Source organism: Neovison vison, chromosome 7 (assembly GCF_020171115.1).
Source record: "Neovison vison isolate M4711 chromosome 7, ASM_NN_V1, whole genome shotgun sequence".
Taxonomy (NCBI): Eukaryota; Metazoa; Chordata; class Mammalia; order Carnivora; family Mustelidae; genus Neogale; species Neogale vison.
Genome location: NC_058097.1, coordinates 157266525 through 157293382, shown reverse-complemented (window position 1 = coordinate 157293382; position 26858 = coordinate 157266525). Strand labels below are relative to the sequence as shown.

The window sequence follows — 26858 nt, the reverse complement described above, 5'->3', positions numbered from 1 at the left end:
TGGCGGCGGCGGCTGGGGTGGGAGAGGCTGCTCCTCCGTGGGGCCACCACACCCTATCCCGGTGCAGGGGATGCAGGGCACCCACAACGGGAGAGGCGGTTGGGTAAAGCGGTCCTGGTAGACCCTCGGCGCTCTGAGCCAGTCCAGCCCGCGTCACCCTTCCCCGCGGGTCCTTCCCTTCACGGAGGCAGCGCGGAGACCCACAGCGCGGGTGGAGAGGCCCGGGAGCTGCGCGCTAGGTGGGGCACCGTGCTGGCTCCGCCCCTCCGCGCGCGCACTGGCTGCTCCCCGTGACGTCACGCTCGGCTATAAAATGCTCGGCGCGCGGCTCTCGCGGCGCTGGAGGAGCTCGAGGCTGAGGGTAGCGGGTGAGCGCGGAGCAACCGGGGACGCTGGGCCGCGGGCGCCTCAGCGATGTTTTACTCAGGGCTCCTCAGCGAGGGCGGCCGCAAGGAGACGGACATGCGGGAGGCGGCGTCGCTGCGGCAGCAGCGCCGGATGAAACAGGCCGTGCAGTTCATTCATAAGGACTCCGCCGACCTGCTGCCCTTGGACGGTCTCAAGAAGCTGGGCTCGTCCAAGGACACGGTGAGCCCCCGCGGCCGTGCCCGCCTCGGGATGCCCGCGCGCGGCGGCCGGTCACCTTCGCGCTGTGCCTCTCTCGGGGCCCGCCCTTGGCCGCTTTCACTGAGTCACCGGCCAGGCCCCCGCTCCCGCCCCCTCCTGGCGCTGTCCTCTCTGTTGCTATTGCTGTTCCGAATTCCTCTCCATCCAGCATCTCCCTGCTTCGCTTTCCCTCGGGATTCCGTCGTAGCTTTACCAGCTTGCGCTGCCTTCCGCTCTGCCTCTTTCCTTCATGCTTCTCTCCTCTCGAGTAGGAGACCCTGCCCTGCCGTCTGGCCCTGTAGTCGCCTTTCTTTCCCGTTATTTTTACTCGTAGTACCGAATCTGATTGCCTGATTGAGCCTAGCTTGGCCGAGCTGCTTGGTCCAGTGACCCAGACAGAGGTGATTCCTAATGGGTTTGGGAAGGAGAGATAGAAGTGGGAATGGGGAGGGGGTGGTCTCTTGGCAGTCACCATACCCAGATGATTTTGTTAAATCCTTTTCTCCCTATGCAAAATCAACTTTTCCGTTTGATTTTGGGCTTATCTGCCTTAACCTTCCATCCTGGGGTGGGGGTGGGGAGAAAAAGGGTCGAATGTGAAGGAGGTTTCTTGAACCCCAAACATCTCTTCGGCAATCTCATCTCTTTCCCTACCCACAAAGAGCGAATAAAGGAAACCAGCTGCTCCATCTCACTGACCAGTTAATGTCTGGAGCTGGAGCTGGTGCAAGCTTTTTTTCTGGCAGGGTCTTTCTTTGCCTTAAGAAGGAGGAACTCTAGGACTGGAGGTCTGGGTTCAAAGACCATGTTGTCCTCTACAGGGGAGGGTGGGTGGTCCAGGGTCACTGAAGAACCATATTTGACTCATCCTTCAGTCACCATAGTGGTACTGGGCCAAATATATGTTTAGCTTTGTGGTTTTATCTGAAGTTTTCTTTTCTTTTCCTTTTTTTTTTTAAGTTTTTATTTATTAACTGACAGAGATCACAAGTAGGCAGAGAGGCAGGGGGAGAGAGAGGAGGCGAAGCAGGCTCCCCGCTGAGCAGATAGCCTGACTCGGTGCTTGATCCTAGAACCTGGGATCATGACCTGAGCTGGGCTTGATCCTAGGATCTGGGATCATGACCTGAGCTGACGGCAGAGGCTTTAACCCACTGAGCCACCCAGGCGCCCCTCTTTTCCTTTTTTAAAGATTTATTTATATGAGAGAAAGAGAGCTCACAAGAGCAGGGAGGAGGGGCAGAGGGAGAGAGAAAGAGAGGATTCCCTGCTAATTGTGGAGCCCAACACAGGCTCCATTCCAGGACCCCGAGATCATGACCTGAGCTGAAATTAAGAGACAGCCGATTAACCACCTGAGCCACCCAGGTGCCCCTATCTGGAGTCTTTTAGTTTTCTCAAATTTCACAACCACTTTATGCATCTGGGCAATAACTTGTGAAGCATTAGTTAAATGTCGTTCAAATGAGGTAGGTGCTCTGTACAATTTTTTCAGTATTTTTTGAGATTTTGGAATATTTAATTTGGCAGGGAAGGAGGAACATTGTCACCTGGTTCACTGAAATTGCCATTTAAAACCCCAGATGAGGGACGCCTGGGTGGCTCAGTTGGTTGGACGACTGCCTTCAGCTCAGGTCATGATCCCGGAGTCCCGGGATCGAGTCCCAATATCAGGCTCCCAGCTCCATGGGGAGTCTGCTTCGCTCTCTGACCTTCTCCTTGCTTATGCTCTCTCTCACTGTCTATCTCTCAAATAAATAAATAAATAAAATATTTTTTAAAAAAATAAATAAAACCCCAGATGACTATGAAGAACTTCTGAATCTACTTCCTTTTTAAAAAAAATCTCTAATGACAGATACTAATATTAGATTTGCCCTCCCCCATTTTGATAAAAAGTAATTTTAGTTATTTTTGTTTTGTTTTGATAAGATTTTATTTATTTATTTAAGAAAGATTGAGAGAGAGCACAAGCAGGGGGAGCAGCAGGCAGAGGGAGAGAGAGAAGCAGGCTCCCTGCTGAGCAAGGAGACAGATGCAGGACTCGATCCGAGGACCCTGGGATCATGACCCAAGCCAAAAGCAGCTGCTTAATCTACTGAGCCACCCAGGCACCCAATTTTAGTTATTTTTGGGCAGGGGTTGGCTACCCAGTTATTTTGCTCTGTTCCCACTTCCCCCGCTCCCCCCAGAGGTAGTTTTCCTGCTAAAGCCACAGGATAGTCAATCTAATTTATGCTTACTCAGAGTGGTGAGTGACTGAAATACATTCCTAGAAAAGAGAACTCTCTTTTTTCCCTTCTTTCAATTTAAAGTAGTCTCGTTTCATTTAGCAAACCAGATCTAAGTCTTCCTATCTTCAGACCAAAATAATCTAGTTCCTAGAAGCCTTGGGAATGAATAAAGAGGGAGTATTTAGGAAAAAAAGTGTGGAACGTTTTTCTTCCCCAGAGACTGGATTTAAGAAATGGTTGACATTTGGTTGTCTTGGGCTTTCAGAGTTCCCTGGCCCTGAGGAACTACCACTCTATCCTTCTGCTTAGCATTCCTTATATTACTTCATCCTGTGTAGGAAGAATTCCATCTGCTCTTCTGACTCCAGTCTGTGTCAGTTGAGCCACACAGGAGCTGATAATATAAAACAGGCAGTAGGCTGGAATGAGGAAGCATCCTTAAGCAAGTTATTGCCATAGGTCTGAAGCACAGCGGTTTACTGTGAGACGCTGAATTGGGGTTCACACTTTCTCTCCCTCCCCACCTCCATCCTCACCATTGCCATGGACTTGATATCCCTTTCTCACTGTTCTCACACCCTTAATGTGCAAATTATTGCACAGAAGAGCTAGAACAGGTCACAGAAACCAAGGCAGATTGAGGTAGGGAAAGGAAAGCTGTGAGTACTGAGGTGTGGTGACATGATTAAGCTCTCTTAGAACTGATGTTCCTGCCTCAGTACAATCTAAGAAATAACCTTATAAGTACCAGATCGCTTTACTTCATGGATACATCTGGTAATACAGACCAGTGTTGACTCAATTTCCTCTCACCGAAGTGAAATTCTGAGGGTGCCAAAACTGATTGAATACGTCTGTAGTGCAAACTAACAGAAGAGGGAAAAAGGAATGGATGGCACCAGAGGGAGATAGGGTGAAAGGACAAATTAGGTATTCGTTGTTGCTGATGGTACAGAAATAGAGGACAAATTAGTTTTAATTGACTCTGGGGTTTGTGCCAGTGGAGGAGACTGTGGGTTGTTTTCCTCACACTAGTGACCTGTATTAGAATTATACTCCTGGGTTTTATGAATTATCTACCTTTACCGTGCTGTTTCTGTAACATTCACTATTTGATACCAGCCTCCAACTTTTTGTTTGGATTAGCAGAAAGCACCCATAAGCAATCAGATGTGGTCTTCTGTTGGCCCCAGGGGAGTACATTTGTCCTATTCCTGTTTGTGTGTAGTTGGCTACTACAAAGTCTAGTGTGGATATTAATCCTATTTCTTATGTCTGATTATCTTATTTTGCTTATCCTTCCATTTTGTGATGGCTTTTTTTTCCGTATTAGATTAAGAACCAAATTCAGAGATATGAGTAATATTTTATGTGATTTATTATTTTTTTAAAAGTTGATGAAACTGGGGAAAAAAATCTCCACTCTTGGAGTTTTGGCTCTTGTAATTTCTTTTGTCTTAGCTATCAGTTTCATAAATGTTCTTTTCATTGAGGTAGGGACTTTTGATTTTTAAAAACAGTCTCATCACTTTGGAAACATTGCCAAACTGCTTTCCTATAGCATTGGTCAATTTATATTCCACCAGCAACATGAGAGCCTCACTTCTTGGTTTCAGCTCTACCTAATAAATAACAAACAGTATTGCTGAAAAAGTTTTACGAAAATGAAAAATGGTATTTTTGATATTAAAAAAAATAGTCCTGTGGTACTAGAGGGTATTATGCTTAGAGAAATAAGTTAATCGGAGAAAGACAACTATCCTATGATCTCCCTGATATGAGGAAGTGGAGATGCAACATGGGGGGTTTGGGGGGTAGGAAAAGAATAAATGAAACAAGATGGAATCGGGAGGAAGACAAAACATAAGTGACTCTTAATCTCACAAAACAAACTGAGGGTTGCTGCCGGGAGGGGGTCAGGAGAGGGGTGTGGGGTTATGGACATTGGGGAGGGCATGTGCTATGGTGAATGCTGTGAAGTGTGTAAACCTGGTGATTCATAGACCTATACCCCTGGGGATAATAATACATTGTATGTTTATAAAAAATTCTAAAAATTTTTTTAAAAAGTAAATAGTACTGATACACAAATAACGTAATATTACTTCACTATGAGACTAAGTTATTTTAGACTTTTTGAGAATGAACCAAGTCCAGAATATTTTTGCTGAAATATCTGGTGGGGTTTTTGTTTTGTTTTTTTATTGTAGTTGTATCTCTCAATAGTAGCAGACGATACTTTTAAAATAAGCTCATAATAATAAATATTTGTATGTGTAAAAAAATGCAAAAAAAATAGTCCTGTCCCCCCAAAAACAAAAAGCAAAACAAAAAACAAACCAGTCCTCTCATGATGTTTTCCTGATATGATAATATTACTGACCATCAGGCCACATCCTTAGTTGTCCAGGAATAGAGAGAGCATTTTTCTTTCCTATCTATGATTGATTGTGCTTATAGCCAAATGCTTTAGAATACTCACTAGAATTAGGAATGGAGGCTAGAGCAAGGATTATGGAACACAGCAAAGCAAACTGACCATGAAATAACTAGCTCTGTACTCTGAGTATCTGATCTACCTGATCAGAATGCCACAAGTCATCCATAATACCACAGGTTTTGAATCAGAGAACTTTGGAGCTTTAGAAGAGGAGCATGAAATACCAATATAATACCAGGATCTGGTGCAAACTGAAGATTTCCAGAGCCATGATTGTGTCCTAATTATAGGAAACATTATTTGAACACTTAACTGTGTTCAGGATACAGTGCTAGGTGCTCAGACCACAAAGAAGATAGTAAAGTTTCTTTCTACGAGAAGTTTATATAGATTAGGGGGAAGGACAGGATAGATTCATTCATTTATTTCACAAATATTTATTGAATGCTTATTACATGTTGGTCAGTACTCTAAGCATTAAAGATATGATCGTGAACATGGGGCACCTGGATGGTTCAGTCAGTTAAGCATCTGTCTTCTGCTCAGGTCATGATCCTGGGGTCCTGGGATTGAGCCCTCTGTCGGACTCACTGCTCGACGGAGAGGCTGCTTCTCCCTCTCCCTGCCACTCTGCCTACTTGTGTTCTCTCTCTCTCTGTCAAATAAATAAATAATATTTTAAAAAAGAAAAAAGATACAATAGTGAACCAAAGTGGAGTTTCTGTCCTAATGGAACTTGTATTGTTGTGAGAGGAGAAGACAAAATAAAAACAAGTAAATATGTAATATAACAAGTAGCAATAAGTGCTGTGGAGAAGATGAACCAGGATAAGGAGAATAGAGAGTACAATGCCAGGGTAAGGTGGAGTGCAAACTTACTTTATAAAATGTAGTCAGGGAAGGCTTCTCTGATAAGATTACATTTTAGGAGATACTAAAGGAAGTCAGAGAGCAAAATATCTTGGGAAAGAATGTTTTAGACAGAAGGAACAGAAAGTGCAGAGGCCTGAAGTGTCAGTGAACTGATGTGATTGAAAAACTGTAAGGTCACTGTGGCCAGGGCAGAATGAGCAAGTGGGAGGGTGATAAGAGATAATAGCAGAGGAGTAGTGGGAGGCCAGACCACTCAGGGCTTTATAGGTCATTGTACAGATATTGGCTTTTAATCATTTTGGGAAACCAATAGAAGACTTTGTGCAGAGGGGTAACATGACATGACCTATTTTATAAAAAGATTATTCAGACTACTGTGTGGATTAGGCTGAAGAGGGGCAAGAGTAGAAGCAAGGAGACTGGTTAGGAGGCTGTTATATGGTAATTCAGTTGACAGATGAAGGTGGCTCAGAGCAGTATGATGGTGGTGAAAGGGATGGGAAAAGCCCTGGATATATTTTGAAGGTAGGCTGATAAGTTTAGTTGACAGATTAGATTAAGGATCTGAAAGAAAGAGTAATCAGAAATGACCTTAAGGTTTTTGATCTAACAATTGGAACAATAAAGTTGCCATTTACTGAAATGGGTAAGACTACAGGAAGAGCAGATTAGGGATAAGAAATAAGAATCAGGAATTTGATTGTTGAATGAGTTGAGTTTGGAGTATCTCTTAAGCCAGTGTAGCTGTTGAGTAGACCGGTCCACAAGAAAATAAATAACACCACCAGGAAGTTTATGCTAGTTGCCAGGTCTTAAAGTCAATAAGCATTAGAAGAGCTCAGAGAAATAAGTGATTACTCTAACCTAATGGTACAATAGTGATGGAGATCAACATTTGATTACAGGTTCATCATTTCATGGTGAGTCAGCCAACTATGAGATGTTACAGAGAGGAGGCTATTGCAAGAGTGTGCCCTGTAGAACCTCAGAGTAAGAACTTGACAGTTTATCTGGTTCAATCCCTGCCTATGTGTGAACCCTTCCTAACAAAAATGCAGTCCACCATGGGCACCTGAGAAATCACTGTCTCAGACCAATCCACAAAGCAGAAAACAATCAGGAATAAGGCTCTTCTCTTTGAAATAACATATCTGTGGGTCACACAGAAGGTCTAGCACAGTATGACAGCCTGCTTTAGATACAGCCTCACGTGTTTTTGAGCAACTGTAAACCCAGAAAAAACCTGTCTGTGTTTCCAGGGGGTAGAATGGGTCACATGTTGTATGAGAGAAGAAGAGAAGGCACAGATACTGGTGCCTCTTTTAGATTTCTAAGACCTGATAGACATATATATTAGACTTGAAATGAGAGTCAGCTAGGAGTACATGTTTATCTACAAACTTTAAATAAGGACTAAAATGGAATAGGATGATTTCATGTCCTTTTAAGAAAAAAAAAAGGTGAATGGTAATCAGTTTCAATTTTAGGGTGACTGTGAGAATTTTAAATACACACACACACACACATATACTTAGCAACATTTGAGTGCTTACTGTGTACCTGACACAGTGTTAAGTACTCCATATGGATATCTCATTTAATCCTCATAAATACCCTACAAAGTTTTTACTAACTTGAACTCAACTTTGTCTGACTCTAAAGCATGTATTTTATTTTGTTATTTTTCTTAATTTATTTCAATTTATTGATAGTTGACAAGTTTAATAAGCAAAGGGAACTTACATATGAAGCTTGTCTTGAGCATCACTAAGATGAGTAGATCCATATGTAATCAAATATATTATTGCTGTTAATATTTTGAAAACACTGTTATCTGTTACATTAATTAAGAATAATAAGAAGGAAGGTTTTATTTTAGCTTCACTTATTGATTTTACAGTGGTCTTGCTGTCTTTATTGAGATTCAGTTTTCTGACTTATATCATTTTCTTCTCTAATATTTCTTGGAAGACACATCACTAGCAACAAATTTCTTCAATTTTTGTTTTTCTGAAACAGCCTTTATTTCTTCACTTTTGAAGGATAATTTAGCAGGTATAGATTTTGAGGTTGGTGGAGTTTTCTCTCAACAGTTTATTTTTTATTTTTATTGATTTAATTTTAATTTTTTATTTGAAAATAGATGACACTATTTTTACATTGGTATCAGGTGTACAACATAGTGATTCAGCTTCTCTATAGGTTATGTTTTGCTCACCACAAATGTAGCTACCATCTCTCATTATACAATGCTATTACAATATCATTTTTTTTTTTGCCTTTTCTTCCCATGACATATTCATTCCACAACTGGAAGGCCATATCTCTCACTTCTTCTTCACCCATTTTGCTCACCCCTCCCACCCCATCCCCTCTGGCAACCATCAATTTGTCCTCTGTATTTATAGGTCTAATTCTGTAAAGCACATATTTTAAACACTACTCTAAGCAAGGGTTGGCAAACTTTTTCTGTAAAGGACCAGAGAGTGACTATTTTCAGCTTTTCAGTGCAAACTGTCTCTGTTTCAACTACTCAGCTCTGCTATCATAGTGCAAAAGCAGCCATAGACAGTAAATGAGTGGGGTTGGTTTTTCTTCAGTAAACCTTTATTTATAAAAATGGGCATCAAGCTGGCTTTGGCTTGTGGACCATATTTGCTAACCCCTATATCTAAGTGGTTCTAGCTGTGGTTCTATTGGTGGGTAGAAAGGTTGGATTTCTCCTCTGGGAGTAAATGCTACAAAGAAGGTAGACTTGTGTCATTTCCCCTATTTTCCAGTCTGGTCTATTCTGTGGATCACAAAACTCCATTAGTTTGATTCTGTCTGGTTTCAGTGCAGATAGGTAAAGGGATTGAGAAAGCGGCCTTAGAAGTTCTTGCTCAAATCATGATTTTGTGGCATTCTTGCAGTATAATCTACTTCCTCTCACCTCACTTTTCTTCCCACGCTACAGCCTGATTAGTAGAGATATTTAAGCATATTGGGTGCCAGATTGAGGAACCTCAGCTATTTCTACCCAGAATACAGTACTGCCCACAGAGCCCATTTCCTTCAGAAACTCCTGATGATAATGAAGGCGGCACATTTGTGCTTACTGCTAAAGTTTAGATGCCTAAGCCCTGGTTAAAGTTTAGCAGCCACATTTCAGGAACAGTAGAGAACCAGGAACTGCTTGGGTTAGTAGTTATCTTGTTGAGGTAAAGCATAAAGCAAGATCCATGTCAGGAGGATGACTTGCAAATTATGTCCAAAAGGTTGCCAGAGTACCTATAGTACCCTTCTAGCTAATTACTAATGTGTATTTTGAAGGACATCAGGAAAATAGAAGACATTTCTTAGAAGCTGATATTTCAATAAACATAAACTACTTAAGTAAATTTACAAAGCAATAGTCAAGGAGTGGGAAAGTAGGTAGTACAAATTATATAATGAGTAAGTATAGGGATTCTGAAAGAAAGAACTAGATGATGTTAATCAAGAAAGGGTTTTTGAAGAAGTAAAGAGTAGAGATTTGTTTGTTTGGTATTGTATCAAGAGCTAAGGATACAGATGCGATCAAGACAGTTAAGGTCCCTGCCCTTGTGGAATTAACAATCTAGTGGGGGAGTAAAATAGTAAACAGGTAAATAAGCAAAATAATTTATAATCGTTACAAAAGAAACAGTGGGATATGTTAATAACTAAAGTGGTGGGCTATCCACTTTAAATAGTATAGGCAAGAAGGATATCTTTGATGAAGTGACATTTGAGCTGATGAGAGCAAGCTAACTATTTGAAGTGTTAGTGGGAGAACATTTCAGACAGAGGGAATAGCAAGTGTAAAAGCACTGGAATGAGAAAGTTTTTGAGCAAGGAGGTGTGGATGAACAAAGGGAGTGTGGCAAGTATATGGTATATAGATAGAGGTTGGAGAAATGGACAGGGATCAGATGATGCAGAACCATATGGACCATGGTAAGAAGTTTGAATTTTGTTCAAAGAACAATAAGAGGCCATTGAGGAGTTTTGAGTAAGGGAATGTATTATCTAACTTATATATTTAAAAACTCACCCTGGTTGCTATGTAGAGAATGAGTTGGAAGAAGAGTGAAAAGAGGAAGAAAACGAGTTAGGAGTTTTTTGCAGTTCAGATAAGAAATGACGAGTCAAGAAATATATATATGGAGGCAACCTAGGTATCCATCTGTGGATGAATGGACAAAGAAAATGTGGGGTGTGTGTGTGTCTGTGTGTGTGTGTGTGTTGTATATAATATTTAGCCATGAATCAAATCTTGGGGTGCCTGGGTGGCTCAGTGGGTTAAGCTGCTGCCTTCGGCTTGGGTCGTGATCTCAGGATCCTGGGATCAAGCCCCGCATCAGGCTCTCTGCTCAGCAGGGAGCCTGCTGCCCTCTCTCTCTCTGCCTACTTGTGATCTCTGTCTGTCAAATAAATAAAATCTTTAAAAAAAAATCAGATCTTGCCATTTTTGACAACATGGATGCCCATGAGGACATTATGCTAAGTGAAATAGGTCAGACAAAGAAAGACAAATACTGTATGATCTCATTTATATGTGGAATCTGAAAAACAAAACAACAACCAAGCTCATAGATACAGAGAATAGATTGGTGCCTGCTGGAGGGCAAGTGGGTGAAATGGATGAAGGTGGTCAAATTGTAAAAACTTCTAGTTATAAAAAAAATAAGCCATGGGGCTATCATGCACAGCATGATGACTGTAGTTATAGTGTACAGCATATTTGAAAGTTGGTAAGAGGGTAGATCTAGAAGTCCTCATTATAAGAAAAGAAAAAGATTGTAACTATATGTGGTTATGGATATTAACTAAACTTATTGTGGTGAACATTTTGCAGTCTATATAAACATGAAATCATTGTCATATACCTGTAACTAATATAATGTATGTATAATGTAATTATACCTCAAAATTTTTTTTAAGATTTTATTTATTTATTTGACAGACAGAAATCACAAGTAGGCAGAGAGGCAGGCAGAGAGAGGGGGAGGAAGCAGGCTCCCTGTAGAGCAGAGAGCCTGATGCGGAGCTCAATCCCAGGACCCTGGGATCATGACCCGAGCCAAAGGCAGAGGCTTTAAGACACTGAACCACCCCGGTGCCCCAGTACCTCAAATTTTTTAAAAAAATTGCATTATTTAAAATAAAACTTAGAGGATGAGGACAACTAAAGTTACATTCATTTTTTAAAAAGACTTTACTCATTTATTTGAGAAAGAGCACAAGTGGTGGGCAGGAAAGGGAGAAACAAGCTCCTTGACCAGTGGGGCACAATCCCAGGACCCTGGGCTCACAACCTGAGCAGAAGACAGACACTTAACCAACTGTGCTGCCCAGGTATCCATACATTGCATTTTTAAGATCTAATAAACTTTGAAACTTTTCTGTAAGTATGCAAGAAAAAAGGTGATGGTGGCTTTGATCAGACTTGAGGTAAAGATGGGGAGAAGTAGATCAATTCTAGATATGTTTTAGAGGAAGCAACAACAGTATTTTGGGAGGGAGGGTTAGGGAAAGAAAAGAATCAAGAATGGATGGGTGTTGGGATGCTAATCTTCTCCCTGGGATGCTGCTCCCCCTGCTTGTGCTTGCTCTCTCTCTCTGACAAATAGGATCTTAATTTTAAAAAAAGAAAAGAAAAGAATGGTTGGGTGTATGGTGGTGCCATTTTACAAGTTGCTGGAAAGGGAATAATCCAGAGTGTTAGAAGTGAACAGGACTTTGGAGTTCAAACTTATTTTATTACTGATGAAGAAAGCAAGGCCTGAGAAAAGTAATGCCTAGCAAGATTAGCAATTTGCCCAGGGTAGTATGTGACAACTGGTCATTTTTCTGAAAGTAGGAAGACTTCAGGCTCCCTGCTCACCAGGGAGCCTGGTTCTCCCTCTGCCTCTCACCATGCTTGTGCTCTCGCCCTCTCCCTGTCAAATAAATAAAATCCTAAAAAAAAAAAAAAGTAGAAAGATTTCATGGAGAAATAGAGGTAAGTTGGGAAGGAAGATGAGTGGCTAGTTAGTGGAAGATCTTAAATGTTAAATTGAAGATTTTGTGTTCAGTATAGCTGACAAGAGAACAACTGTAGGGTAAGGAGACCATGAAAGTAATTTTTTAGAAGATTTCTTGAATTAGCAGTAATGGTAGAAATGGATAGAGAAACATAAGGTGTTAAAGAGGCAGAGTTTCATTCACCAAGATTGGGAATAAGGGAGAAAGTGCAGGTTTTGTGGCAAAGATCAGTGGGACAAGTTAAGTTTGAAATACCTGTGGAATGTCTAAGTGGAAAATTTAAAGTGGCAGTTCGATCTGTGCATCTGAAACTCAAAAGTTCAAATTCAAAGTGGCAGTTCGATCTGTGCATCTGAAGCTCTGGGCATGAGATAATCATCATCATAAAATCATCATTTCATATGCAATGAAAGTAGATAAGGTTGCCTTGAAAGGATATGTACAATGAGAAAAGGACCAGAGACAGAGTGATGATTTAAGAAATGAGCAGAGGCAAAGGAACTGGTAAAAGAGATGGAGAATAGACAGAAAGGTGATTTTTAGAAGCCAGTGAGGAGAGTGTCAATAAAATGGAATGTTGAGTTTTACTATAGTATTGTTTCTAATGATAGACATGTGGAAACAATCTAAATGTCCATTAATAGGGGCGTCTGTGTGGCTCAGTGAGTTAAAGCCTCTGCCTTCAGGCCAGGTCATTATCCCAGGGTCCTGGGATCGAGCCCCACATCGGGCTTTCTGCTTAGCAGGGAGCCTGTTTCCTCCTCTCTCTCTCTTCCTGCCTCTCTGCCTACTTGTGATCTCTGTTTGTCAAATAAATAAATCTTAAAAAAAATTTAAGTAATTAAATTGAGGTGTATTTGTACCACAAACTCAAGTGTCTGCAAAGAATGTGCTGTTTTTTAAAAAATATTTATTTGACAGCAGAGATCACAAGTAGGCAGAGAGAGAGGTGGAAGCAGGCTCGCCACTGAGCAGAGAGCCTGATGCGGGGCTCAATCCCAGCACCCTGAGATCATGACCTGACCTGAAGGCAGAGGCTTAACCCACTGAGCCACCCAGATGGCCCAATAATGTGCTGTCTTAAAATGCAGAAAGTAGTGGGCTGAATTGGTGATGGGTATTAAGGAAGATACATATTGCAATGAACACTGGGTGTTTTATATGTAAGTGATGAATCACGAAATTCTACACCTGAAACCAATTTTACTGTATGTGTTAAGTAACTAGAAGATAAATACTTGAAAATAAAATAAAATGCACAAAGTAAGGCAGATGAAAGAAAATATGTGCCAAGGTGGTTATAAGGGTGAGCTGGCATTATACCTGCCTAAGTTATATTGTATGTACACACACACACACACACACACACACTTTGGTCTTTGCATGATTTGGCTGATAACTGGGATAGCTAAATCATAGCCCATTCTCAGCCCTTTTCTATCTGTCTGATTCCTCTATAGAGATTAGAAAACCTGGATTCTCTCCCAACCCCCTTTTAGTTAAGACTGGCCATGAGAATTCTGACGAAGAAAGATTTAGGGAAAATATTGAGGGGATTTCTGAGAAAGCTTTTGCTCTCTTGATAAAAGGGATAGATGGCATGTAGTCCCTTCCTCCTTCCTCCTACATGTGGATGTAATACCTGGAGCTGGGGCACCCATCATATGATCATGAGGGGATATCCAAGAGTACAGAGACAGTAGCCCTGAAACTGTTAAACTGCTGAATTATTGCTAACATTTGCTTACCTCCAGACTTCTTGTTATGTGAGAAAAAATACACCTCCATTTAAGTCATTGTAAGTTCTTTTTTCTTGTGACTGAACACTTTCCTAAGATGTGGGATGTATTTTTTCACTTAATATTTATTTTTATAAAAAACGTATGTCTAGGGCACCTGGGTGGCTCAGTGAATTAAGCCGCTGCCTTTGGCTCAGGTCATGGTCTCAGGCTCCTGGGATCGAGCCCCACATCGGGCTCTCTGCTCGGCAGGGAGTCTGCTTCCTTGTGATCTCTGTCTGTCAAATAAATAAATAAAATCTTTAAAAAAAAAAAAAAGTATGTCTAGGGGTGCGTGGGTGGCTCAGTGGGTTAAGGCCTCTGCCTTCAGCTCAGGTCATGATCCCAGGGTCTTGGAATTGAGCCCCGCATCAGGCTCTTTGCTCGGCGGGGAGCCTGCTTCCTCCTCACTCTCTCTGCCTGTCTCTCTGCCTACTTGTGATCTTTGTCTGTCAAATAAATAAATAAAATCTTAAAAAAAAAAGTATGTCTATAATTTAAAACTTTAAAAAAATTTTGACTGTTCCTTGTGCTAGGTATCTCCATATATCTGGGTAAATGGTTGTACTACTATTTCTTGACCTATTGATTTTACCATTATCTATTGATTTTCTATTATAACAGGTAAGGGTTTAATTCTCTTACACCTCTTTATCATGTCCTTTCTTCTATTATACCGATATTCTGTTAAATAGCTGTTTGGGGTCCAATCAGCATTTACTGCTTATGTTATTATGACTATATTCATATTATTCACACTGGCTCAAATGATGTACTATATATTTCCTTTCCCATGCAAGTATTTCTTTTTCTCAAAATTAATAATTGCCTAGTTATTTTCTATGTAAAATTTAAATCTCCAGGAACCTAAAAATGTAGATGATGTAGCAGATCCATCTCTTTTTTCTTGGAGACATCCTTCCTTGAGCCCTCCATTCTCCAATTTTCATTTTGTACTGGTTGCTCTCAAGGCCTGCTACACATCCTATATCCTAGATTTTTCCTTCAGGGCCATTCTCAGAATGTCCTTTGCTTCTCTTTTCTGTTGGGTCCTTTATTCTTGAACCCTATGATTTTTTCTTTGTTCATTGGTTCCCCTCATTTCTTTCAGTAGCTTCTTGAGAATGATTGGGAATTAATTTTCCTGAGTCTTGATTTATAGTTTGGCTAGGTTAAGAAATTATGTTCTGTCAGATTTTTTAAAAAGTAGTATTCCATTGTCTTCTAGATTTCATTAATACCGTTGAATTGTCCTATGCCACTCTGTTTCCTAATCTTTTGTATTTGGATCATCTTTTTTTCCTTAAAATCTTTTGGAATCTGTGTCACTCATAATATTTCAAAAATTCATAGTGATATGAGATATTGTGGATCTTTTTTCTTTCATTATATGAAAGGATTATATGAAGGATTTTTTTAATCCTTAAACCCATATCCTTTAGCTCTAGGTTAGTATGGCACTCTATCCTCACCCTTAGCTGTTCTAGAGATCTGACAGTACATAATTGCTAAGCTTAGACAAACTATTAACCAACCAGAGTTTTCTGAGTTACTATTTCAAAAAGAATAAACTTTTGGTGTACTTCCTGGTTGTCTGGGTCAAGTAGGAGTTTTATGCAGGCTTTATACTAATCTATTTCCCACCCTCTCACAGTAGAAGTTCTAATAACCCTAACTCCTCAGCCTTTTCAGAGTTTTAGTTTGAATAGGAAAACTGCTTTTACAGCTAAACCCCAAAATATATAATAGCTCAAACATGATAGTTCATTTTTCTTAAGTAACAGTACTAATAGACAGGTCAGCAAGAGAGCCCTCTTCCATGTAGTCATTTAGGAACCTGGGATGACAGTGGCTCTTCTCTCTCCAACATGTGACCTCCAAGGAGGTTACCCCTAGGGTCATCTCCATTCTAACCAGTCAGAAGAGGAAAAGAATGGAGGAGTGTTCACAGAACACTTTTATGGGTCAAGTCTAGAAGTGGTATATGTCACTTCGCCTCACATTCTCTTTGCTAGAACTCAGTCTTCTGGCCATGCCTAACTGCAAAGAAGGCTGGAAAACAAAATCTAGGTATTTATACAGTAAGAATAGGAAAACACGGATTTTGGCAAACAACTGGCAATCTTCGCCACTCTAGCATTGTGTGAAGTAGAATGGTGTGAAGCACTTAGCTTTCTTTACTCTTAGATCAGTTTTCACTTTTCTGTTTGCTTCTCAGATTCTAAAATTTTGTCTGTTTTTGTTTCTCCTTTTTGTTATTGTTTTCTTTCTTTTTTTCTTTTTGCTCTTGTATGTTTAGGCCTTTCTTACTCCTTGATTATGATTTTAGTGAAATTCTGGTTGGGGGCAGAGGTAAATGTGCAGTTATACTGTCATTTAAAACATGTCAGCATAATAAAATGACCACAGAAAAATATTCCTGAGGTTGGGCTTATCAGCTGCGAATTTTCAACTCCTGTACTATCAATACTTTTAGTTGTGAAAATGAACAAAGAGAATTATATGTACTGACATAAAAAATGTCTTTCATATATTAAACTAAAATAGAAAATTTTAGAACCGTGTTATAGTATAATCCTATTTTGTATATGTTTGTAAATGTACAAAAAGTTATGGAAGGATATACTTCGAAATTTTTATTTATTCATTTATTTACTTAATGTATTTATTTGACAGAGAGAGAGACAGGGAGAGAGGGAACAAAAGCAGGAGGAATGTGAGAGGGAGAAACAGGGTCCCAACTGAGCAGTGAACCCACAGGGCTCAATCCCAGGACCCAGAGATCATGACCTGAGCTGAAGGCAGACAGGTGCCCCTATACTTCTAAATTTAAGGGTAGTTATTTATAGGGAGTGGGACCGAGAAGAGGTTGAGAGGTTAGGAGGCCTTCCCTTTTGATTTTATATACTTCAGTGAATCTTGAATTTTTTTCACTGAACATATTATTTTTGATACTTTTTTGATTACTAAAGAAAAGAACAAATACAGGAGTTGTCAGCAGGGTCAAATGCCTTAGAGAAGTTAAGGAAAATGAAGACTGAAAAATATCTACCAGATCTGGAAATTAGGAGATTTTTATTGATGTGTGATCAGAAGTAATTTCAGTGAAGGATATTAGGAAATGTTTGGCTTCTTTAAAAGATAACCATTTAAGACAAGGGTGTAATTAGAGGAGCTGAGGAGGCAGAGTCTGAGGTTATGTGTTTTCTCCCCAGTATATGAGAACTTTGAGTATGTTTTATAACCTGAGAAGGAAGGAGGAAAATTTAGAAGACAGATGACTTCAAGGAAAATAATTTCAGATTTTTCCTCATTTGCCTCATCTGTCCAATGATGATTAGACTCCTTTGGAAGATTAGGAGTAGAGAAGTAAAGCTGTGTTCAGCAAGACTGATGTGGAAGGGAAGCCCCAAATTTTCAGTGAGGGCTTTCATTTATTGGCCTTTGAAGTCCTTTCTAATCTTCAGTTCTACAAGTTCAGCTTACGGTTGTACAAATTCAGTTGTTTCTGCTGAGCGTGGACTTTACAGAAGCAAACACCCTGCTTTAATATGACTTGAGATAGGAATCCAGCCTTATTAGTGAGAGAGATAAGAATGAAGAATTTGTTTCTTTTGAGAAGCAAATCATTCTCCAAAGAAATCTGACAGAGTTAGCACTTCTTCTAGCTCCTTATCAAGTTAAGAAGCTCTCATTTTCTCTTAAGTGCCTCTCTCTCTCCTTTTCCCAAGGATACTAATTTAGAATCTGCTTTGCCAAGAATCTGTGTATTTTGGGAATCCATTTCTTCGCCTCACCAGGGTTACAGTGAGTCATGGCTTTGACTCCATTCTTCCTCAGAAATTGTAAGGTGGTAGATAATGGAGACCTTATCCAGTTCTGCCCCCTTTCCTGGGAAAATTCTAGGCTCTGAGCTTCTAAGAGTGATTTTCTTCCCCCTAAAATTGAGAGGCATCTGGTATGTGTTACATAGAAATTTGGAAACTTTCCTTTGAGAGATTTTAAATATTATTGCAAACTGAGAATCAGATGCTTGTGTATAGATATTCCTCAGGTCAAATAAGTCCTTATCATGAAGTAACTTATATTTTCTAGAGGCCACTTTGTGTAGAAAGAGCAGAACATGCATATAGCTGCTCTGTGAATTCTCTAAGTTCTGTCAGAGAGCAGACTTGAATTCACATTCCTCATTCTGCATCCTATTACGTATCTTGACATAGATATAAAGTCTAATTAAGTCTCCTGTTTCTTGGTATCTGCCCTTTTATACTCCCACTTTTTGACCCATTGGACAGAGAGAGAATGAATATCAAGAATATGGCAAGAGTTTCATTATACTTCTTGAGGTCCAGAAGATGTTAGTAAGGATTATTCCTGTGGGTTCTGCCAAGTTCCAAAGTGTGTCTCCTGGGAGGATTTCTCAGCGGATATGAATTCCTATTTTCTCACCCCAACCACCTCATGGGTTACTCAGCCCACAGGAGAGTCAGGCCACCAAGTTATATAAAGACTAGGTCCAAAAGATGAGACTGCAAGTCTTCAAGTAAGTCTTGAAATGGAAGTAGGCAGAGCTTCTTACAGCCAGTACTGGGTAGGTTTCTTTGGCCTGTGAGAATGAACTGCCTCTTCTATAAGTTACCTGGGAGGATACATTTATTCCACATAGACTAGGGTCAGTTTTCTCCTGAAATGCCCTTGCAAGAGGAAGAAATACAGCAGGCCTCGGTAATCCAAATCCCAGGGGTCCCTCAATTCTCTTTAACCATAGAATATTCATTGGCTCTAGCCACATTTTCCAATGTTCCACCTTACTCTTTGATTCATTCAAGGTGGCCTATTACAAACTGATTTATAGTACCTGCACTGAAACTACCAATGAAGGAAAAATAAATAAGAAGCAAAGGTAGAGCTCAGTTATGTGAGGCTTCTTTATTATTTCTGTGGCACCTGGAGGACAATGGGAAAATGGGGAAATGACTTGTCACTAAGAATATTCTGCTTTCTATTCCTCAAGCAACCTCATAACATTCTGCAGAGGCGCCTCATGGAAACCAATCTGTCTAAACTTCGGAGTAGTCGTGTCCCTTGGGCCTCCAAGACCAACAAACTGAATCAGACGAAGTCTGAGGGACTAAAGAAGTCTGACGATGATGACATGATTTTGGTTTCTTGCCAGGTAATGTTCTGAGAATAGTTTTTCCAGGGTTTTCTGGAGAGTAGGATGTGGGCCCACTGTGATTCCCATAGTTGTGCCTCCTGCTCCAAAGTATATAGAGCTTGGGTCTTATAGAATTCATGAGTGAGTTTTACAGGAAGTGTATGGAATATTTTTATGTGTGTGCATCTTTATGGGAGAAAGGACCAAACCTTCTTTAGATTTGCAAAGGATGTGTGACACACACACACACGTGTACACACACAATTAAGAGCTGCTTGGTATATAGAATTAAATACAGAAAGTCCTTTGGGATCCTCTATCAGCTCTAGGTTCAGTGGGAAAAGGCTCTTAAAAGGAGACTCAGCAGTGGTTAAAGCTGAGACATTACCAACGGGTAATTGTGAGATGCTCTCCAGCCCTGCTTTCATGTGACATCTGCTGCTTACACCCTTCCCTTTTGCTTCTCTGGCTCCTGCTGAGCAGTATGTTTCTTTTTCACAGTGTGCTGGAAAAGATGTGAAAGCCTTGGTTGACACAGGTTGTCAATATAATCTCATCTCTTCAGCCTGTGTAGATAGACTGGGGTAAGTAACCACTTGTGCTGGGTGGGAGTCAGGTGCTAATGCACTCTTTGCCTGAATCTATTTTGAAGCTAGAGATAGTGAGGATCTCTACCAAGATTCCAAGAAAAGTATGCAGAGTTCAAATATAAGCTGGATTCTCAGGTACCTGGGAGAAATCAGCAAGCCAGGAAAGCATCAGATTTTCCATTAACTCCCACCTATTAATTTCTGAGCAAAGACCTTTGGGCTCTGTGAGATCCTTGGCTCATTGTTAGCCATGCCCTGGTCCTGATATATGCCCTGCAAAGACAACAAATTAGAAGGAGCAGTCCTGTTGGTATAACCCAGATGAGTAAAAGCAAGGATGTGGTTGGTCTTAGCTTACTCAGGTTCCTTCTGGAGCCACACTGCCTGTCCGAGGAAGTGTCATTCAGTTCTTAGAATAGGACTGCTATTGCTGCTGGGCCACCATCATAGGTGTGATTAATAGTTTCTTAGAACCTTTCCTCTCTGTAAAGAACATGTAAAAGCAAGTCTTACTGCTGTCCCTGCTGGGGACTGCGTTTGAGGCAGATACCTCATATATTGAATGTCTTTGGTTCTGTAACAGCTAGAATTGGGTTCTTCCTCTTTTAGTCAGAGAAAGCCATTTTATATCTTTCCTCCTTTTCGGTCAATTGGTACTTTTATGTCTTCTTCCTTCTCTTCCCTCCTAAGTACTAGCTGGAGCCTAAGGTCCAGCCCAGAATTATAAAGATCTTCCCAATGTACTTTTCCACTTTTCTAGCCCTAAGAACAACAGATTGTTCCCTAGCTTAATCTCTGTATTGAAACTATCTCTATGGTAGATATAATGGTTCATATATCATATATTTACCATATATCTATGGTTCATAGAGACATAATAATCTCTATGGTAGATATAATGGTTCATTCTAAGCTGCTTTCAAGATGCTCATACTACTCTTAGGTAGGACTTGAACAAGGCTGGATTTTTATAATTAGTGACCTCTGTTACCTGATCTGTTCCCTTTTGTTTCTACCCTGTCCTCACCCCTTACCACCACTGTGACTCTTTGAGGCTGGCTCTGTGGGTTTTATACATTGCTATTTAGGCTTGCAGAAGAAGTCCAGGACACAAGTGCTCTTGTGGGAAGAATCCTGAGCTTTTTTATGTGGTGAAGAGATGAGATATAGTGCAACATGATGGTTCCAGGAAGACTAATAATGTCCTGGTGCATAATTAGGCAGCAGTCTCCCATGGTTCCAGAGGAATTAATAACCATCTGTAAAACTGCAATTATTTTTCTTTTGGATGAGCTATAACACCAAAAGAGAGGAAATGGAGTAAAGCAGAAGTATTGGCACAGAAAGTCCATAATTAAGTTTTTATCCACCAACCCATGATATCTTGGGTGCTTGCTGTTCCAATCTGCTTATATAACTGTGTGAAACCTGGGTGCTGTTCCTTTCCTTCCTCCCCTGCAGACAAGTTAAATTAATCAAGACTTTCCCCATGATACTCCTTGCTGATATCAATATCAATATCAGTGCACTTACCAGATAAGTACCAGCTTCCACTAATCTTATATCTGAGGACTAACTGAGGAGGATAAACTGAAATAGAGAAGGCAAAGAGAAAATTAGATGCTGAACAAAAAGCATCTTCTAAAATTAGGACAAACTCCTGCCCTTTCTGACATCTTTTACCCACAGTGGGTAACAGGACATGTTAACTAAATTGCCTTGCATATAGGTGGGGATGTTAAGATTCATAATAGGATTTTCTGAGTGTATCAACTGTCGTTTTTCACCAGTACAGATAGTGACATAGCTTTTTGAGAATAGGAGCTGAATCTTTTGTTTTTTGTATCCCCTGGCAGATGTAGGACAAAGTTCTGAAGCAAGAAGTATAGGCTGCCTAGCACATTTTTTGGTAAATTAATCCCAGGAAATCCCTGGAAAAGTCCCAACAGTGTGTGGGTGGGGTAGTATTGTATACATTGTCCAGTTCCATCAGAAACCTCTGCCAAGGGGATTCTGATATCTCCCTCTCTGGTGCAGACTCAAGGAGCATGTCAGATCTCACAAGCATGAAGGGGAGAAGCTTTCTCTACCCCGACATCTGAAAGTAGTGGGCCAGATTGAGCACCTGGTGATCACACTGGGCTCCCTCCGCCTGGACTGTGCAGCAGCTGTGGTTGGTGAGTAGAATTGAGAACTGGACCTATGGACTCCTATTGTAAATGGCCTCCCTACTTCCACCAAACCCTCATTAAAATCTCATGCTTGTAAATATTAACTTCTTCTAAAAATGTTTGGAATCGCTAAGAAAAAAGAGTGTGTAATTCAGGATAAAAAAAATGTAAGGAGCAAGAAATGATTTTGTGTGCCAGTGAAAGTGGCTCCTGAGAGCTTTCTCTGACCTAGCTGGAGGTAGAGGGCTAGATCCCCTTACTCCTTCGCCTTAAGTTGTTGACTACCCTTATGTACTCTACTCCAGACTACTTAAGATTCCTGAATTTTATCTAAAGGCCTTTGTCCTTTAGAGTTTAAAAAACCTAGGTGTGAATCTTGGCTCTATTACCTTTTAACTATAATGATCTAGGAAAATTACTTAATATAATAGATGCTTAACAGGTGTTTATTGGATGGATGGATGGATGAGTGGAAAGAAGGAAGGAAGATGAGATGGAATCCAACGGTGATAAGGCTGACTTCTAACCCAGCATAGCAATAGTTGGATCTTAATTTTTTTTTAGAGGACAATGAGAAAAACTTGTCCCTTGGTCTTCAGACTCTCCGATCCCTTAAGGTAGGATTGATTCTACTTTCCCTTTGAATCTTACTTTCTGAGGCAGGGGTCCTCTTACATGGACCATTGGCCTTGGGATCACTGACAGTGACCAGTGATTCTCCTTTGTTTATAGTGCATCATAAATTTGGATAAGCACCGGCTGATCATGGGGAAGACAGACAAGGAAGAAATCCCTTTTGTGGAGACCGTTTCCTTGAATGAAGACAAGTAAGTGCCCAAATGGGTCAGGTCAAATAAAATCCATTTGTCATTAAGTGGAGGGGTTCTCACGCAGGATATTGGATTGTGTCTTGCCTTTGTCCTTCAATCTTATCACAAGTACACCCATCCCCAACCCCTAGAGTTCACCATCCTAAATAACTCTCTAGCCCACATTGCAGAATAAGTAGTGATGGTACTGCACAGAGTGGTGGGGAAAATAAGTAGCTTTTAAACTAAAATTGTACTTGCCTTCAACCTAACTTCTTTGAATTTGGTATCATTTCTTCTATTTCTTTCTCATTTCAGCACTTCAGAAGCATAACTACAGACTGCAGCATGTCTGCACGTGTGCACACATACCAGGTTGACAGATTGAGAAAATTGGGTTTGAACCAAATGCAGTAGCAACTTGCTGTGGACCAAGTCCTTCCCTCTAATAGAAGCTCCAGGGGCTCCTTCCCACCCAGACTTCTTTAGATTTTAGTCCGTGCTTAGAGATCTTATCTGGTTATAGCCATTGTTTTTTACTCCTCTGATCACTTAATTTATGGACCTTTTGACACTGCCAGGTCTCACTTGTGGCCTACTTCTCTGCTTCTTTCAGGAATTTGCTTTTATTAGTATAGGGGCTGCCAGGTTCTCTTTCTCCATAGATACACTTGCTTCTTTTCCTATAGTTAAAATGTATAATAAACAGGAACCTGACCTTTACCTCCAGCTGTTTCAAAGAGGTGCAGGATACCTATGTCTCAGAATTAGAATTTCTTCTAATTCATTCATGATTTCTCAAGAATAAGTTTATCTGAAAGAGCCCAGAGAGATCATCTAGTCCAATTTTTCATTTATAGGTCCAGAGAGGCAAATGAATTATGTAAACTGTTATACTAAGTCAATGGCAGAGGAACCTAGAACTCAGACTTGACAAGCCAAGGCTATGTTCATTCTCCCATGCTGCTTCTTTTGTGTTCAGGCCCTGAAGGAGGATGAAGAGGTAAGGTTTTAAAAAGGCAAGGTAGGGGAAGGATCTGCTTTGGAGATGGATGCCAGGAGGTTCTGGGTAGCCCTTCCTCCCATGTGCTAAGTCTGCTAAAATTCTCTGCCCCAAATTGTCGCATCTAGGACCTTATTTTGATGCCTAAAACCTGAGGGTGCAAAAATGAGTGGGATGACCTCTTACCTGAACTTCTTGGACGGGAGTAGAAGGAACCACAGCCAGAAGAACATTAATCACTTTATGAGATGGAATTGAAGGCTTTGGTAAATAATCTGGGGATCATTATTAAACATTTTTACCCCCAAGATCTGGTCAGTATTTCTGCCCAGCCTGTTATTTGTCTGCCACAGACTCAAGTAGCTAAGATCAGGAATAGGGAAAGGAGATGAAAAAAATCCAAGCAGATCCGGAATAGAAGGAAGTACTGAGTAGAATCAGTTGGTGGGAAGTCCTACCTATGGAAACCTTTCCGGGCTGGAGGTCAGGAGTGAAATTTCCAGACAGGGAGCTGAAGGTTGGAAACTCTTCTGCCTTGTTCTGCTTCAAGAAAGAGGCAGGGCAAGAGCTGACAGTGTTAAGGACAACTTTTTCTGCTGCACAATGTCTTTCGACCCTTCTCAAAATGTTGGAGATCACAGGAGTGTCTCAAAGCTTTTTTGGGGGGTGTCAGTTTAGGCACACAGATACCTGTAATGAAATCTCCCCTTCAATTTGGTAATAGAAGTACATGGAGAAGTCAGAAAAATAATCAGCTGTGAATATCTTCTTAGGAGATGTCCAAGCCTGCCCTTGGTTCATAGCAGTAGTTTCCGAGCATTTAATGGATCCCACTTTGATTTTTGAATTGCTAGGTCCCACCAACAATCTTGTCAAGTGTTCAGCTCCCGTCTCTATCAAACAACTCTTTGGAACTCTGAATGTTTTTAGACCTATAGAAGCTCCCTAAAGACTAGGAACTTAATGACTCCCATTTGAACAGCTAGGCAGCCATACTGCAGCCTGGGTCACCCCCAAACCCCCTTATCAGTCTTTATAGAGGAAGCAAGATGGAAAACTAAGCACAGCCACAGCAGGGAAGGTCATATCTAAACTTTAGCAGGGGTGATCGCACCTTATCAGCCTTCAGTGCCCCCTCCAAATTCACCCCCTTTTTGCCTGAGCAGGGCAGTGGGAGGTGGGGGGGTCTGTGCCTTTCCACTGAGGCCTCTCCACTCTCCTACTCTACCTATCATGGCACCAATTTGGCCTGCTCCTTATCCTAAGGCTGAGTTGAAATACTTCACCCCTACCTCCTGAGGTTGAAAATTCTACTCCAAGCCTTGACTCTTGGCCACAAGTAAGGCATGTTGGAAGTTCCTGGGCCTGGCTTATCCTTATTTGGATTCCATGTAGATGAGGTGAAGCCAGGAATTCTTAGGTGTTGGAAAGATGTGACTAATTCTGCCCTTTGAATTCAGGATTCTGTGGCATCAGAGGGATGATTAGATGAACTTTAGTGATCTTTTTGGCTTCTGAGAATCCGTTACTGAATTTCCAATTTTGGAATAGAAACAGTTGGGGTGATCTGAGCTTATGGTATCATAATCTCACTCTCTGCAGTCAGATCATTTGAATTCACTAGGCAAATAATTGTACTTTAAACCCCAGGCTTGACAGAGGTACCTAAAAATGTCTAAAGACAACTATGGGAAATCTTGAGCTTCATTAATCTTTAAATGCTGCCAAGTTGATTGTTCTGATAGCCCATATCTCCTTGATATTCACGAGGGAGTACCTGATCTACCTTTCAGGAGCTGGCAAGGTGAAAAGGTAAGGTTAGTTCTTCCCAGAATCCTAGAAAATTATCTCTGGCACCTCTGACTCAGGATTGGGGAAGAAAGTGTCTAGCCACACTGTGTTCTGAAGACAGGCGGTAGTAGGAAGTAAGCCTATAGAACTAGTACCCCTCTCATTCCTTATTAGATGTCCATCACAAATACAGGAAGTTTGAAAAATATTGTTTTTGTTATTTGGTATATCTGTGCCAGAGTTATATGAGGAAAAAATGTTTTCTGACTTTTCTATTTCCTTGCCTTGCACAGACCCCACCTGGTAAGATTTTCTATTCCTTAGCTAAAGTGTCTGTAGAATGGATCACTTATTGTGTCAGCTGCCCTGACTTTTGTGTAATAGAAATATCTTTCCAGGCTGGAAACATGGAGGAGATGAACTGGATTCTTTCCTCCTTCTGTTGCCAGTCCTCTACGTTAGCACTTCTACCTGCTCAGTGTTTCTGGCTGTGTTGGGTTTATTTATGAGATTGATGTAACAATAAAGTGAAATCTTCCCTTCTGTGTGCTTGTCTGACAAAGTCTCTGTGTCAGGGCTTCTGGAAGGTGAGGGAGCCCAGGCACAGCCTAATTGCATCAATGTTTCTCTCATAGAGTCCTCTGAACGCAAGGCTTTGAAGTCCTCATTTCTTCCATTGCTACTAGTCCTTCAGCAATCTCTCTTTAAAAAAAAAAAAAAAGATTTTATTTATTTATTTGACAGACAGAGATCACAAGTAGGCCGAGAGGCAGGCAGAGAGAGCGAGAAGGGGAAGCAGGCTCCCCGCTCAGCAGAGAGCCCAATGCAGGACTCGATCCCAGGACCCTGGGATCATGACCTGAGCTGAAGGCAGAGGCTTTAACCCACTGAGCCACCCAGGTGCCCCTCTTATAAAAGCAGTCTCTTATTGGGTATATGTCTTTGGTCATATTAGTGAACCTCTCTGAGCTTGGTTTTTCAGTCTATAAAACATGTGATGATAGTACTTGCTACACAGTATCGATTGTGAAGTGGTTGGCATGTGGTAGTTATTTAAAGATTTAACAGTACATGAGAACAATCTTTTATGGTAGGTCAGCAATGCCTGAGAGAATATTTTTCTAGAAAGGGACATATTTATTTAGTTCAAACAAATAAGACAGGTTTCAGAAGGGGAAGAATTATTGAATGAGCCTTAATATGTAGTTAAAGCCATTGCCTAAATGACATTTCAAATAAATGCATTTTACAGTTGATAGAAACTTTTAAGTATTAATATTTTAATATTGAAATAGTAAGATTAAAGAGCCAACAGGAAACATTCTTTAGCTATGACAATGTTTGTCACAATTTAGAATTACAATTCCACTACTACTTA

At 40.8% G+C, this 26858-nt stretch overlaps 1 protein-coding gene across 1 annotated transcript; it reads left to right on the top strand.

Annotated features, from left to right (window-relative positions):
* Positions 1-353: 353 nt before the first annotated feature.
* Positions 354-26023, top strand: NRIP3 (nuclear receptor interacting protein 3). Its single transcript, XM_044258792.1, has 7 exons — positions 354-588; positions 18973-19134; positions 19618-19700; positions 21744-21883; positions 22442-22494; positions 22610-22704; positions 23005-26023. The coding sequence occupies exons 1-7, from the start codon at positions 415-417 to the stop codon at positions 23018-23020; spliced, it is 723 nt and encodes a 240-aa protein (XP_044114727.1). The 5' UTR covers positions 354-414; the 3' UTR covers positions 23021-26023.
* The last annotated feature ends 835 nt before the right edge of the window (positions 26024-26858 follow it).

Coding starts and splice junctions, on each gene's coding strand:
- NRIP3 (XM_044258792.1), top strand. CDS start 415: ATGTTTTACTCAGGGCTCCTCAGCGAGGGCGGCCGCAAGGAGACGGAC. Junction 19,135..19,617: donor TGATTTTGGTTTCTTGCCAG/GTAATGTTCTGA, acceptor TCTTTTTCACAG/TGTGCTGGAAAAGATGTGAA. Junction 21,884..22,441: donor CTGTGCAGCAGCTGTGGTTG/GTGAGTAGAATT, acceptor ATTTTTTTTTAG/AGGACAATGAGAAAAACTTG.